A 16,059-nucleotide genomic window follows, 5' to 3' on the forward strand; every position below is an offset into this window, starting at 1 on the left:
GACTCAAAGAGGCCAAGGAAAATTTACCCGTGATGGACGGGGTAAAGGAAAGAAAGCCGCATCAGCAGGAGCCGCTTTACCTTCGGCAACTGCATCAGCCGCCCCCAAACCACTCTGAGGTCTCCCATCACAAGACACCTGTAGGGGGCAGGTTAACTCACCATCTGACGGTATGGCAGGCTATTACGTCAGATGCTTGGGCATTGGAGACAGTTGCCCAAGGTTACTGCCTGCCTTTTCTACGCATCCCTCAGAGACATCCACCGGGGAACAGCTCTCTGAAAGTACCGAATCCGCTCCTCTTGCAGGAAGTTGTAGACCTGCTAGAGAAAGGTGCCATAGAACCGGTACCTGTAGCGGACAGGAACAAGGGCTGGTACTCCCCCCTACTTTCTCATACCAAAAAAGACGGAGGACTGAGACCCATCCTGGACTTACGAGAATTGAACAAGTTCCTCAGGAAGGACAAGTTCAAGATGGTAACTCTCTCTCAGATCCTTCAGGCCCTCCAGCTTCAGGACTGGTTGGTATCTCTGGACCTTCAGGATGCTTATTTCCATGTGCCAATCCATCCCAAGCACAGGAAATACCTGAGGTTCGCAATTGGCAACTCTCATTATCAATTTCGAGTTCTGCCATTTGGGCTGACCTCCGCCCCGAGGGTCTTCAAGCTAATGTCGGTTGTGGCTGCAAGTCTAAGGAGGGAAGGGATTCACGTCTACCCCTACCTGGACGATTGGTTGATCAGAGCGGTTTCTTCGGAACAAGCTCGGATCCAACTAGATTATGTCTGCCACTCCCTTCACAGGCTTGGCTTCTCCCTCAATTTAAAGAAGTCACAGATGATACCATCACAGAGACTCCAGTTCATTGGAGCAGTCCTGGACACGTCCCTGGGAAAAGCCTCGCCACCAGAGGTGAGGGCTCAAGATATTCTGCAGATGGTCACCAGATTTCAAAATGCCCAACGTCTCCCAGCCTATGACTTTTTCAGGTTGCTAGGCCTCATGGCATCCTGCATATTCCTTGTGCCAGAGGCTCGCTTGAGAATGAGATCCCTTCAGTGGGCACTGAGGACTCAGTGGTCACAATTCTCAGGGAGGATGACAGATCTCCTCCGGATTCCGGACAAGGTAGCCCATGACGTTCAATGGTGGGCCTCTCCAGAAAACATCTTAAAAGGAGAACTGTTTTGGCAACCATGGCCGGAGATAACAGTAGCCACAGACGCCTCACTCACGGGGTGGGGAGCCCATGCCAACGACTTGACCATCAGCGGTCGTTGGTCTCCATCGGAGTCCAGACTACACATCAACCTGTTGGAGTTGAGAGCCATCAGACTGGCACTGAAGGCTTTTCTGCCGTCTGTACGGGGGAGAAACGTCCTGATAATGACGGACAATACAGTGGCCATGCACTACCTCAACAAAAGAGGAGGCGTAGGGTCACTACCACTGTGCAGAGAGGCAATGCAGCTCTGGTTTTGGGCAATTCAGGAAGGAATCTCTCTTTCGGCAATTCACCTAGCCGCAGAGAAGAACTTGACAGCGGACGCTCTGAGCAGGCAGAACACAGTTTCCCACGAATGGGAGATAGCTCAGGAAGTCCTTCAAGAGATCTTCGCCCTTTGGGGAACCCCTCAAGTGGACCTGTTCGCCACCAGTATCAACAGGAAGTGCGACAGATTTTGCTCAAGGGAATTTCCCCCGAGAGGAGCTCTAGGAGATGTGTTCGTAGTGGACTGGGAGTTCCCACTTCTGTACGTGTTTCCTCCGGTCCCTGTCATTCCTCAAATAATCAGGAGGTTGAGAAGGTTTCGGAAGACCATGATCCTAATTGCCCCGGATTGGGCCAGGAGAACGTGGTACCCGGACCATCTGGACATGTCCATCTGTCCTCCAATTAGTCTACTGTACAGAGAGGATCTTCTCTCGCAGAAGGGAGGTCAGGTTCTCCATCCAGCATCAAGACCCTCAACCTTCACGCTTGGTATCTGAAAGGTTGAGGTACAAGGATTGGGACCTTCCAGATGACGTCATGGAGGTGTTGCTTTCTGCCAGAAGACCGGCAACTAAGACTCTATACCGCTGCCGTTGGATTGAATTTTGCAGCTGGTGCAGAGAAAAGAATATCGAACCCTTTTCATGTGGTACACCTGCGGTGTTATCCTTCTTACTTTATTTGGCAAATTCGGGCCTTCAAATTGGCACTATTAAGGGCTATCTCGCAGCGCTATCGATCTTTAAGCGCACTGCAGAGGAGCCGTCATATTTCAAAATTCCATTGGTAATACAATACCTGAAAGGTCTGACTAATGTTTACCCTCCAAGACCATTCCAAGTTCCCTTATGGGACTTAAATCTAGTTTTAAACTTCCTAAAGGGTGCTCCTTTTGAACCACTTCACTCTTGCTCATTGAAGTTTCTCACCCTCAAAACTGTTTTATTGGTAGCATTAACATCTGCTAGAAGGGTTAGCAAGATATAAGCCCTGTCTTGTAAACCTCCTCATACAACTTTTCACAAGGACAAAGTAGTGCTTCAGGTGAAGCCTAACTTCCTCCCAAAGGTAGTTTCGGAATTTCACATTACTCAGAAGATTACTACAGGCTGGACCCTAAGCGAGCCTTGAGTTTTTATATTAGTAGACTTGCTAAAATTAGACAAGCAGACCAACTCTTTGTAGGTTACACGGGACATAAGTTAGGATTACCAATAACCAAACAAACCATCTCCAGATGGATTATTTTAGCCATTCTGGAATGCAACAAACTGGCAGGGAAAGAGCCCCCTCAAAATCTAAGGGCTCATTCGACCAGGGGTATCGCAGCATCCTCAGCTCTTCAAAGAGGGGTACCAATTAGAGACATATGTGCGGCTGCCACATGGTCGTCCGCACATACCTTTACCAAATTTTATAGTCTGGATTCCTCCTCTAGTCAAGAGACTAGATTTGGCAAAGCTGTATTACACTCGGTTCATTCTTAAAGGGTAATATGGCATCTCTTACTCCTGCCTCCAGTCACATACCACTGCTATGGGAGACTATCATAGATAAGGAATACGTCGGAGGACACAATCCCTTCGAAGAACAAGTTACTTCTTACCTTGTAACGTTCTTTCGATGGGATGTTCCTCCGACGTATTCCTTATCGCCCCTCCCATCCATCTCCGCAGTAACATTTCCCTTGTGGTTGCAGCTTACGCTCCTTCAAGGGTAGTAACCGTTCATACAATAACTACTTTACTCTACAAAACGGAACTGAGCAACGGTTGCTGCGCGTGGCCATTTATAGGCATGATGACGTTGGCGTCGATACGGTGGCCGTCGAGGAACACCTACTCGACGGACGTCGACGCACAGCGCCCTCTACTGGGAAAAAAATTTCCGAGGCCAGCAAGCTGGAGAAACAAGTATCATAGATAAGGAATACGTCGGAGGAACATCCCATCGAAAGATAGTTACAAGGTAAGAAGTAACTTATTCTTTTCTGTGGTTTCAGAAAACTAACGCCAATCTTTCCTTTAACATTTCTTGGGGCTTGCAAATTGCCTGGTTTACCCCCCTGGCAGGTTCTTTTATGCAATGCCAACCACCTGGTATACTCTCCTTCCAGGACTCTTTCTGCACCATCAGTTGCCTGGTGTATTCTCCTGCCAGGATTCTTTCTGCAACGCCAACTGCTTGGTGAACTCGCCTGCCAGGTCTTCACTTGTAAGTTTCACTACCTTGGTATACTACCATGCCAGGACATTTATGTATATCAATGGCCTGGTGTCTGGCTTCGTCAGGACTTCCCATATACTTCACTCAGCTGGTATCTTGCTTTAGCAGGACTGGGGTAGATCTCTGTCTTCGGCTGGTACCCTCCTTTGGAACAGCCTCCCGGGCACCTTGAAACTGAGGAAACCCATCTCTGGTTCTGGACGCTTCTCAAGACCTTCCTCTTTGCCTCTGCCTTTGCCCCCCCTTCTCCCGTGTTGATCTGTTTCTTCTCTTGGCATCGTGCACCTGGCCACCTCTGTCGTTCTGACCCAGCTACCTGCTCACCCTGCCACCCTCCTGCCCTGCCTCCAGGCCACCCTCTGCACTAGGGTTCTAAATCTGTACCAAGTCCCCCTCCCACTTTTCCTCTGCACTTATCAGATATACCTTATCTGACCAACTTTCATCTGCCACTTGCTGGCTGCACTACCATGGTTTTATCACCCTTATTTATTTATGTTATTTAATATTTATTCTGTTTTCTCTCCTCTGCTCCGCACTCTCACCCCTCCCCCTTTTCCATGCACTTGGCCTTTCTTAGATGTCACTGGGCCTATTAAGAGTGTTGGGTTTTTTTTGTTCTCCCTTGTTCCCTTTTTGCCTGGTCGTGCTCTGAAACACTTGTGTACGAGTACGATATAAATAAAATATCATTTCATCATCATATGTACTTTACTCATCTGATATCCTGCTTTACTAGGACTTCTCATATACTTCAGTGTCTCTGTTCTTCTCAATATTGTAGGTATGGCTCTTGGCTGGATATATAAGTTTGAGGAAAGTTTTCTTTAATTTTGACCGCACATTTGCATTTTAGGTACTCAGTGTTTATTGGGTTTTGCTTTTTGCTTTCTTGGTATTTAAAAAGCCGTTTGCAGTGTTAACAGGGCTAAATTGATGAAAATGATGTTGGTGCGGTCGCTGGAATTCCCTGGGGTTCCCACTGGCTTTGGGTAGGCTCGCCATCTTTCTCCAGCGTCTACGGTCAGGTTTGCGCTTCTGCAGCGTGCTGCTTTCACCCGCTTTCCAATCTGGAGGGTGTTGACGCTCCTCCGGTCTCCCTCGCGGCTCTGCGTTTGCAAAATCTGGAATGGAGAACTCTAGCCACTCGCCTTGCCGAGTGGCCACGCCCTTCCTCTCAGCTCCCTGCGTCTCTACGTCACGTCTGTATCTGACTCTGCATCTCTCCCGTGGCTGCCTCCTCTGCTTTGCCACACTAGTAAGTGCTTCTTGCGTGCTTGTGCTCTTGGGTAGGAGCTAACGTCTTCTCCCGCACTGCCTCTTTGAATAGTGCGCTCGCCAGGAATGAATGTCCCCCGCCCAGGTGCTTTAGAAAAACAACTAGACTGCACATTATGTTTCAGGTCCTTGGTACATGGTTCAGATCTAATTGCTGCATCTTCCTTGTCTCAGTAATTGGGGAACTCTGGTAGTTGAAGTCCATAGATGATGTTGAACACATGGCATTTGAATAGTTCTGTTGACTGTTTTTATATAGAGCCACTTCAGCTACAAAAGGTGTTATGTTGGAGCAGTGTGAGTTAGTGTTATGGCTGGATATTTGGCCATGAAAATATGAAGAAGAGTACAAATACGTATTGACAATATGCCATGAGGGTCTTGGGTATCAAAGGGTCTTCCCCATGGAAAATGATCTTGGGTATTAGAGAGTCTTCCTCATAGGAAAAGGGGAGATACTGCATCTCATCCAGTGAAGTCATGACACACCCCCAGTAGTTGTCTCCTCCCATGTGATACTCCCTCATAAAGCCACCCGAGGGTCAGGATCAGGTAGCAGCTGCCTTCCCAAGGCCACATGGGAGGAGGTTACCGCCAGGGAATACGTGATGACTCCACTGGGTTCATCACACAATCCAAATATGCAGAACAAATTTGAACATCTTTAGAAATATTTTCAGACTTTTTACTGGCAAAAATGGTTAGCGTTTGCGCGAGGAACCAGAAAATTACAAAAAGTACAGTAAAAATGTATGTTATTATTTTTTCATTTTTATGCTGAAAAAGTCTGATCCAATTAATTGTAGTAGCTGTATTTGTTTATTTTCACCATTCAGAAAGTTACAGAATGAGAACCAGCTCTGCTCTTTGTCTTTGTATAAACTCTCCTCTGCCCCACTACCTCTTAGTCATTCCAACTGTCTTATGTTTCTGTGACCTTTCTATCTACCTGGAAATGCAGACAGTGCGAGAACGTTTCTAGGCATAGAGACAACCTGCAGGTAATTTGCAAAACTAAATAAACCTGCGGATGCTAAGAAGTCTGCAAAAACAGATTTTGATTTCTCTTCATAGTTTTTTCAGTGTCTTGGCATTCGTCATTTGCTTTGTGTTTTTTTAGTTATTAGGGGTCAATGAAAGTGATTAATTTTGTGAAGAATGCTCACCAACCTTGAGCTATTAACAGATCTGTTTTTACTTTTTAGGAACAATTTTAAACCCTGGGCAGAGAAAATCTATTCCGAAATTGGTTTACATCCGTCTAGCTCTCTTCCTGCCGGAGATTGCCTGGGCCACCTTAGGAGCCATATGGGTGTCTGACAATGGTGTACTCTGTAACCAGACACTGGTGCATGTCATTCTTTTTACAGTTATTGCAAGGTAAAGGCTGATTTCTTATGTTCTGATCTGGATTTTACTGTGGAAAATATAGATCTATTTAAAATATAATTGATATATACGTATCCAGTGGATAAAGTCATTGTTGCTTGCTGTTTGTTTGCTATTTCAAGGAGGGAGTTCAGTCAATGAGTATCCAGTGGATAAAGGCATTCTTACTTGCTAGTTGTTTATTTTTTTATTACATTTCTTTATTAATGTGTTTTGGCCAAGAATATGACCTATCAAATAATATATTTAAAATCATATAAAAGATAAATAGACAACAAACCTTACGTAATAATAAACGCCAGGCACTCAAAAACTGGCAGGCAAACCCCTGTGATGTTGCAAAAGAAAACTTTAAAAAAAACAACCAAAATTTAAAAAGACACCATCTTCACAGCCAAATCCGAAGCTTACAATCGCCGAATATCCAACGACAACTCTCAAACCAAAGAACTCTTCACCATCTTTAATGAACTCACAGATCCACCTATCACCACCGATGAGATAATTAAAGATGAAGCATGGTGCTCTAGCATACAAGCTGCTATGCTCAATAAAGAGACCTCCTACAAAACAAATTTCTATACTGCTACAAAGCCCTACTGAACCAGAACCAGCCAATACAGACCCCACCCATCAGTAAAACTATCTACTTACCAAAATTTGTATTTAAAGGCGTCTCAGAAACAGACGTTGAAGACATCCTCAAACACCTCAAGCCGTCGCAATGTACGGGCGACGTATGCCCTCCCAATAGCATCAAAGAGTGTGCCGAGCCACATGCTCCACTACTGATCGCCTTCATCAACTCCTCATTTAAAACAGGCATTGTCCCTGACAGCCTTAAAGAGGCCTGGGGGCGTCCCCTTTAAAAAAAGCCAACACTAGACCCCACACAGCCTAATAACTACTGGCTCATAACAACCGTCCTGTTTCTTCTGAAAATATTAGACAAGGCCGCTCATAACCAGATCCAACTCTACCTATAATCTAACAACATACTAGGAAAAAGAACGTCTGGATTTCGCAAAGGGCACAGAACCGAAACTGCCCTGCTAGATCTAAAAAATCAAATCACCCAAATCTTGGACAATAGCAACCCCGCTCTCCTCCTAGACCTCTCAGCGGCATAGATCTGGTGGATCATAAAACCCTCACAACTCACCTCACACATGCAGCGCACTTCTCCGACCAAGCAGCTTCCTGGATCACCTCCTTCTTAGAAGGTAGATCTATGAAAGTTTTTTCAAACATAGCTAATGCAGCTCCTACCATCATTCACTGTGGTGTCCCACAAGGATTTTGTACTGCTCCTACACTATACAATCTGTTCACTAAGCCCCTCTTTGATAAACTTTATGCACTTGGGATCGCATACACAAACTATGCTGACGATACCCAAGTGCTCCTCCCTTTATCTGGCTCATACCACCAAGACGCTGCAGCCCTAAGGCAAATCTATTCCCAATTCAAGCCTGGATGGCCACAAATGGCCTTTGCCTCAACGGGGACAAGACAGAGATTCTTATTCTGGGCCAAAAGTCCACTCTAACTAAGCTAGACTGTCTCTACTCAACATAGACAACTGCATCATCCCAGTTCTAGCCTCTGTCAAGACGCTCTGGGTCCGCATTGATGCTACTTATCTATGAACAAGCAAGTCGGCGCTATCGTCTCTGCCTCCGCCCTAAGTACCAAACTCATTAAGACCATCAAACCCTTCCTAACTAAGGACAACTGTCTCTCAATAGCCAGAGGTACCATAGGAGTCAAGTTTGACTATTGCAATGCGCTCCTAGCCGGCACCTCCATGAAAAACATTAACAGACTCCAAATCACCCAAAACAATCCACTAATAGAAGCCTTAAGCATTCCAAAAAGAAACCACATCTCACAAGCAAGAAAGAATGCTCACTGGCTCCCAGTAAAAGACTGCATCATATTCAAAATTCTCACGACTACACATAAATGCTTTTAACTACACAGCTTTGTCATACCTTTCAGACACTCTATCCAGATCTATCTCAAGCAGGCCTACTAGAACACACTACACCAACCAACTCACCGTACTGCGCATTAACAGGGCCAAAGCAGGAGGGATAGTCTTCCCATATCTAGCACCAAAGCTTTGGAACGCGCTCTCCACTGCCCTCAGAGCAGAAACTTCTCTCCCTACCTTTCGAAAAAACCTTAAAACTGCTCTCTTTAACTAATTGCTCTCTACCATATCACTCTTTCTCTCGTCCACACAATATAGTTGCTTCACAAACTGTTCTATGCAAATTGTACAATAAGTATGCCTGTCTGTTTTTTTATGTAACTAAAAATTGATCACTCTCTGTAACAAGCGCCACGATGGCCCGGGCTGCTGCGCGCTCTACAAATATGAATGAATAAATAAATAACATACACTAGAATACAATACATAATAATGTACAATGCAAACGTCATTTCAACACCATCATAACCAGCTTTATTGCCAATCCAAATTCCCTCAACATTCTAAGTATTTCATTAGTTAGGAATGTTTTGTGCCCAGCAGTTATCCTCTCCCAAAATTCATCAGCATTAAGCCACTCAATATGGTGGACAAAGCAACCCCAAAAAGTTTGACGCAAAGGCTGATTAGCTGTACATGTAATCAAAACATGCTTTAGTGATTGCTTCTCATGGAACTCTCCACAATATTGACACACACCATCTATTTCCTGGGATCCCGTTCGAGCTTCTAGCATGTCCCCTGTTCGTAACAAATTCAAACAAAGTCTTAAAAATGGATTGCACCAATGAACATTTGGAAATCTCTGAAGATATCTCGGCAGCAATCCAACTGGGTTGTCTAATTTTGAAAAAGAAGCATGCACCCGATAACTTTGCCTCCTCTCTATCGTTATAGACCATTCAGCTCTCATAATAGACTTTTTATACCCCACAATATTCTCCAGCAAAGTCATCACTGGCATTCTACTATTCTCTAAGATTAACTCTTCCATGACCTTAAGTTTACTTAATGCTGGAGAAGCGTCGCCACTCCACCATTGCAATTTTTAAATCTGCATATAAAGTTGTAACCATAGGAAATGTTATCTTTCCCTATAATGAAACTAATCGCCAATCCAGCCAGGCCTTCAGTGAAATGAGCTAAGTTCATAGCGCAGGGAAGCCATTGGCAGTGAAAGAAGAAGGATTAATGCCCTTTTCCAAATCCTTCCCTCTAAAACGTTCCCAATTCAATCCCTGTGCTTGGGGTTCTATCTCTGTCCCATACAATATAGCCGGGACGACATTCCCTTTATAAAAATGTATTCAAGGATGAATGAAGATTTTCCAGAATAACTTTTAGAAAAGTCTTGATTCTATTAAAGATATGGAGGCAAGCATTATGCTTCTCTTTAACATCAGAAGCTCAGCAGCAATATTTTAGCATGGCAAAAGTTCACATATAAACAAAACTTGCATATGTGCTGAAATCCTTGGAAGAAAAATGTTCCCAAATAGTCCAAATGTAACTTGAAGCTCCTAAGAAATGTCATTTCCCAGCCAGAGGTCCTTAAATATTGAACTGTGGCCACCAAACACATGACCTAAACCAGCCAATCCAGCATACACATGGTCCCTCAAATAACTGCAGCTCTTCCTCCGCTTCCTCTTTCGACACTGCAACTCGGAGAACAACTTGGGATCCCATGAACTGAAACCAGCTGCCAGTTCTCGCTTACTTCAACTGGGCTCATCCGTAGTTCCTGCTGGAAAATAAAAATAAAATGGTCACTATAGGAGAAAAAAACAACCGCAGTATCAGTTGACAGACTGCCCTCTTCCTCTCAGAGTGGGCTGATCTCTCTGCATCTCTCCTTGTCTCTACCTCTCAACTTCTCCTCCTCTGAGTCCTCAACATCCACCTGCATGCTTCTGATCCCCCCACGGAGCTCTTCCGCAACCTCTGCGACACTCTCGCTCACCATTCTACCCTATGGTCCGAGACACACTGCTGGACACACCTTGGAGGTTCTCATCTACTCAGACATCCCTCTCTCTAACCCTCTCACTACTCCTCTCTCTTGGACTGACCACTTTCTTCTTTCCTCTCACCTAACACTGTCTGTCCCCCAGGCAAAGCCCACCCCAACACTACCACCTACCTTCTTGGCCATTCGGCCCATGAAGCGTGTGTCAGTTGATGCCTTTGCCTCCACTTACTCTCCTCCACTTATTCCTACGGCTGACTCCCATCCTGACAGAGCCCTGTCCAACCATCACCTTTCTATCTCGAACGCTCTGGACCACCTTGCCCCTGTCATGAGGATTCACACGAAGCCTGCCAAAAAGTGCAACTCTTGGTACGACTCTGATTTGGCCGATCTGAAACGCAAGTGCAGAGCAGCTGAACGGAAATGGGGAGCTTCAGGTACACCCTCTGACAAAACTGCCTGCCGCCTACTCCAAAGGCAATACAGACTCTCCATCCTCTCTAAAAAGAGGGTCTATATTCAAGCCTGCATCTCTGCAGCCTCTAAACACGGCCGAACTATTCAAAATCTGCAGGGAGTTGGCCAATACTATTGAAGTATCTTCTCCAGCATTGGATCTTTCATAGATTCAGATGCTTGAATATTCCCTGTCGTCAGACTGGGAATCCTGAGTGATAAAAAATAATTCTTAATTTTTTAATATTTTTACGCACATTGCTAATAGAAATGCATGTACATAGCCCATTATGGCCTATGAGCCATTCTATTGTGTAGTCCCTCCACCTCACTTTGGTCCTTTGTCCCCAACCAATGAGGTGGCAGGGCTTAAGCTCTGCCGCAGGCAGCCATCTTCAGATTTTTCACCGCAGTCTAGTTGACACAGGGAATCATCAAGCTCTCTGAGCTTTTTTCGAATTTACTTCAAAATGTACAGTAGTGTATACTTTTATATACTCTACCACATTCCCCTGGCTAGGGGCTATGACCACTGCTTTTTGGGGCGTCAAATCTGTTTTGACCCAGAATTCATCGAGTGAACTTTCTCTCAGATGGCTGACCATCAGACTACCAAGAAGCCTTCCCTCTTCAGGGATTGCACGAGGTGAAAGAGGAAGGTGGTTTACATGAAGGATCCTCATGATCATTTTATATACTGTCTTTATCCTCATGACATCCAAAAATGTCACATTTGCAAGTCTTTTTCAACTAAAACCTTACAAGTAAAGCATAGAAGACTTCTCCTACATTTGGAAGCTAAGGAACTTTCTTCTGATGAGGAATCTGCAAAGACAGCCCCTGTTCACGCCAGCAAGTTGACTGAGACGCAAACTTCTAAAAGAAGGGCTTCTTCAGTGGAAAGGAGCTCCTCTCCCAGGAGGAAGCTGGAAATTATACCTTTCATTCCTCCCCTGGACTCTGCAAGCCATAAGAGGAAGCATTCTACGGCAAAAACTACTTCCAAAGGTAAGGAGCAGTTTGCAAAAACCAGGGGGGTGGGAGTCGTCCATGGACAGGCCGTCTATGAGCGGCAGTAAGGGTAGAGGCCCGTCCTCCACCAAGCATCGTCCACGACTAGGTCCTCGTCGGTGAGTTTATCGTCCACGAAACAATCGTCGATGAAGGAGGCTCATCATTCGTCCACAAAGCACTCGTCGACGGAGAAGGTACCGACAACAAAGCACTCGTCGACGGAGAAGTTACTGTCCACAAAAGCTTCTTTCATGCACTCTTCGACGGATGGCGAGCCACCGTCCACGAAATCCTCGTCCACGGACCCGCCGTCGACGAGGCCTTCGTCAATGAAAACTTTGACCACGGCTCCGTCGACGCACCGCAAGTTCCGTTACAGACAGAAGAAGTAGGGCCCAAAACGCCCCTCGCTGATGCCACTGTTACACCAACCAATGAAGACAGTCTCCCTGAGTCTTTAGAAGCGCCGCCTCGGTTCGTGGACGCTCTTGAACCACAGGGAATGCAATTATCTCCCTTAGGAGAAATGCCAGAACTGCCTGACTTTTTCCTACAAGAGGAATTTTCAGACACTGAGTTTGTTGAGGAACAACACTATCTTACGCCTAAGGAACACAGTCCTCTTTGGCAACCTACTACAGACATGCCTGCTGATCATTATGATCCTCTGCTAATGTTATCAATGCAAAGGATCTTTGAAGAGTTCAAAAGATGACAAAATGAAAAAAAGCAAGGCAACTGGACGAGAGAGTCTAACCCTCCGCAGAAGGATTTTTTGCCTCGGCAAAGCATGCCAAGACATTCACCTTCCAGGAGTAGGCCACAGAAAAGGGTGCGTTCACCCGAGCCACCGCACAGGTCTAGAAGCAGGACACTCAGTGCTTCACCGATAAGGGTCCCTTCTCTGGCATCGTCGCACAGGACAAGGTCTCCAGCTAGAGATAGAACGATGGTACCATCCTCTGTTCCGGTCTCGGACTTGCAAGAAGATCCTTTCAGAGAATTTTCTGAGCCGGAAGAAGGCGAGATCACGCAAGAACCAGACCCTAGTGAATGGGACGATTACGTTATCGAAAAGCCCAGAAAGAAAGATTCTCCGGGTTGCGCTTCACCGCCCGATCTAGTTTCTTTTCATACCATCATCGGCAAAGCCGCGGAATTGTTCCAGTTACAGGTCGCATCGGAGAAGTCGTCGGTGCTGTATGAGCACAGGGACAAGCGTAGGAGAACTGTTACTACCATTCCCCTCCTCAACACCATTTGGGAGTCCGGTTCCAAGATATTAGCCACACCCTTATCAATTTAGTTTCCAGGCCAGAGAAAAAGTACAAGGCTCCGGAATCTGCTCCTCTGTCTTCGAGGTCATACAAAATCGGACTCAGTTATCACAGTGGCAGCTAGGAAAAAGTTAGCCAATCCAGCATCACCTCTATCAGCCCCACCGGACAAGGATGGTCGCAAACTAGAGGCTATGGGCAGGAAAGTGTCCGCATCAGCATCGCTTACCATCAGAGAGGCCAATGCACTGGCCATGACGGCGAGATTCAACCGTGAGCTTTGGCTCTGTATGTCCTAACTGGCCAAGCAGCTACCTGTAGAACTCCAGGAGGAACCCAGGTCTATTATCACCGATGGGGAAGCAGCTTTGGATCACATGATTGACGCTGTAGTCGCTGTGGCGGAGTAAGTTTTCCGGCAGATGGCCCACGGCACAGTGCTGAGAAGACAGGCCTGGATGAAGGCTACCAATTTCAGACCTGAGTTCCAAGCACACATTTTGGAAATGCCCTTCGATGGTCAAGAACTCTTTTGGGAAAAAGATCGATGACCACCTCAAAGGAATCAAAACGGACACAGACACGGCAAGTGCCATCGGTTCTTTGAAAGACAAAGACAAAGATCGGCGGTCATTTCGTCCCTTTCGAGGTTCTTCCTCGGAAGTACAGAGAATTTAACCGCCCTTCCTACGGCCAGAAGTCGCAAGGAAGTTCATACCACGATTCCAAATACCAATCTTCCAATAAGTACACCCAGAGAGGTAGGCGGGGAAGTCACGGAGCAAGCAAAACTGACAGTCTAGCTCCTCCCCCTCAATGTCACACCCCGTTGGGGGGGGGGGGGGGAAGGGTGAGCCAGTTCTACCAACGCTGGCTGTCAATAACATCAGACAGATGGGTGTTACAGGTGGTGCGCGAGGGATACACCTTGGAATTTCTAGACCAGCCCCCTTCCTTACCCCCGGCTCTGCGCAAGGTACATATGTCAAAGCAAGTCATGTCCGAAACCCAGAAACTGCTGCACAAAGCAGCAATAGAGCCAGCACCCTATTCTCTAAAGGGGCAGGGTTTCTACTCCTGTTTCTTCCTCGTCAAAAAGAAGAATGTTCAATGGTGACCCATCTTGGACCTGAGGGCGCTAAACAAATATATCAAGTGCATCAAATTCAAGATGATAACTCTGCAAGGAGTGCTCCCTTGGCTTAACATGGACGATTTCTTGGCCACTCTAGACTTGGAGGACGCATACTTCCACATACCGATCCATCCAACACACAAAATTCCTCAGGTTCGTTGTGGGCGATCTTCATTTTCAGTTTCGAGTGCTCCCGTTAGGTCTGAGATCAGCCCCGAGGGTGTTTACGAAATGCCTAGCTCCAGTGGCTGCAAAACTCGGGAGGACAGGAACAGAAGTATTTCCATGTCTGGACGACTGGTTGATAAGAGCGAGTTTCGCCTCAAGCGCGCACTTGGCAGTTTCAAAGACAACAAATCTCCTAAGAGAGTTAGGTTTCGCCATAAACAAAGCAGAGTCCTGTCCAGTTCCCAGCAAAACAGTTTCTTTCCTGGGAGCGGATCTCAGCACCAGCATTCCCAGAGTGAGACCGTCGACAGAAAGAGCATCAGCAATTCTCCACTTGGCTTCTTGCTTCCTAGGGAGAGAAACGACATTGGTGCGCTCTTCCAAGTCCCTTCTGGGCATGTTGTCTTCATGTATATTCCTCATACCAAATTGCAGGCTCCGCATGAGGCCTGTTCAGGAGACACTGGACCACCAATGAAAACAAACTCTCGGTTTGTGGGAAGACATTGTCCCGATTCTTACGACTCTGCACAAAGCTCTTCGTTGGTGGAACACTCCGCAGAACCTCTTACAGGGAATGCAGTTTCAGGCACCAACGTCAACCCTTCTCTTGAGGACGGACGCGTCTCTTTTGGGCTGGGGCGCTCATCTTGCGAACCTACAAACCAAGGGCTCCTGGTCACTCCAGGAGTCACAACTCCACATCAACCTGTTGGAACTCAGTGTAACGCTCACCTGATTCCCGCAGAGGCGCCGGTCTTGACTGGGTGAATGCCGTATCTTCAAAGGTGATGTGTAACACACGGTTGGCTCTTTGGGCTGGACCTCTGTGCACTGTATGTCTGACTCGAAGAGTAAGATGTCTGCAGATAGAAAATATGGGATTAATGAACTGGGGTTATTGGGTGCCTCTCTCCTCTTCCCTTTCTCTTCTCCTGTAGAACCCCAAAGGTTAACACCCTCACCTTAGGTAAGTGAACGCCGAGCTCTCCATCTGCCTCGGGGCAGGGTGCCGTAACCAGTTTCTTCACTGGATAAGGGTGCAGGCCTCTTGACCTCAGAGGACTGCTGTCCGTCGTTAACTGCACGAACGGTAAGTTCTGGGCACTTCAAATGTCTTAAAAGTCTTTTGTAATGATATCTCTTGTTTTGCAGGGTTCCGGCGATGGCGGATGGCGGGCTGATGAGAGTTGAGGATCGAACCCGCGTGAGGAATAGAAGCGCCTGGAAGCACGTAAGTAAGCGCTTGTAGCCTGCTTCACGATGCGCACTAACTGTCCCTTTTATCTTGCAGGTACAAGTTCGGAGCTTTAGAGAAGCTGAAGGGTGCTGGAATACCCACTGGATTCGGCGTGGGAAGGAGTAATGGCACGTGAGTAATAAAGTTGCCCAATGTCTTTAAACGCACCTTCTTTTGTCTTTCAGATGCGGGATGCAGCGCCGAAGGCCTCCGGAGCGTGCAAAGAGCTGGTAAGCTTTTGTCTTTCAGATGCCGGAATGCAGTGCGAAGACCTCCGGAGCATGCGAAGAGTAGGTAAGCCTTTGTCTTTCAGATGCCGGAATGCAGCGCGAGGCGTTGGTGACAGCCGATGGACCAGGTAAGAGATGCGCTGCCACTGAAGACCGTAGTGTTAACCTGTTCTTTCTT

At 46.6% G+C, this 16,059-nt stretch overlaps 1 protein-coding gene across 2 annotated transcripts in view; it reads left to right on the forward strand.

The window, feature by feature from the left end:
- Window positions 1-16,059, forward strand: part of DAGLB (diacylglycerol lipase beta) — a 948,044-nt gene that overhangs the window by 168,191 nt on the left and 763,794 nt on the right. For both annotated transcript variants that reach the window (XM_069645622.1, XM_069645623.1), the window contains exon 3: window positions 6,210-6,384. In XM_069645622.1, the coding sequence (XP_069501723.1) occupies window positions 6,210-6,384 (175 nt within the window). The remainder of the gene's footprint in view (window positions 1-6,209; window positions 6,385-16,059) is intronic.

This window comes from Ambystoma mexicanum, chromosome 2p (assembly GCF_040938575.1).
Source record: "Ambystoma mexicanum isolate Mex_15411 chromosome 2p, UKY_AmexF1_1, whole genome shotgun sequence".
In the NCBI taxonomy this organism is placed as follows: domain Eukaryota; kingdom Metazoa; phylum Chordata; class Amphibia; order Caudata; family Ambystomatidae; genus Ambystoma; species Ambystoma mexicanum.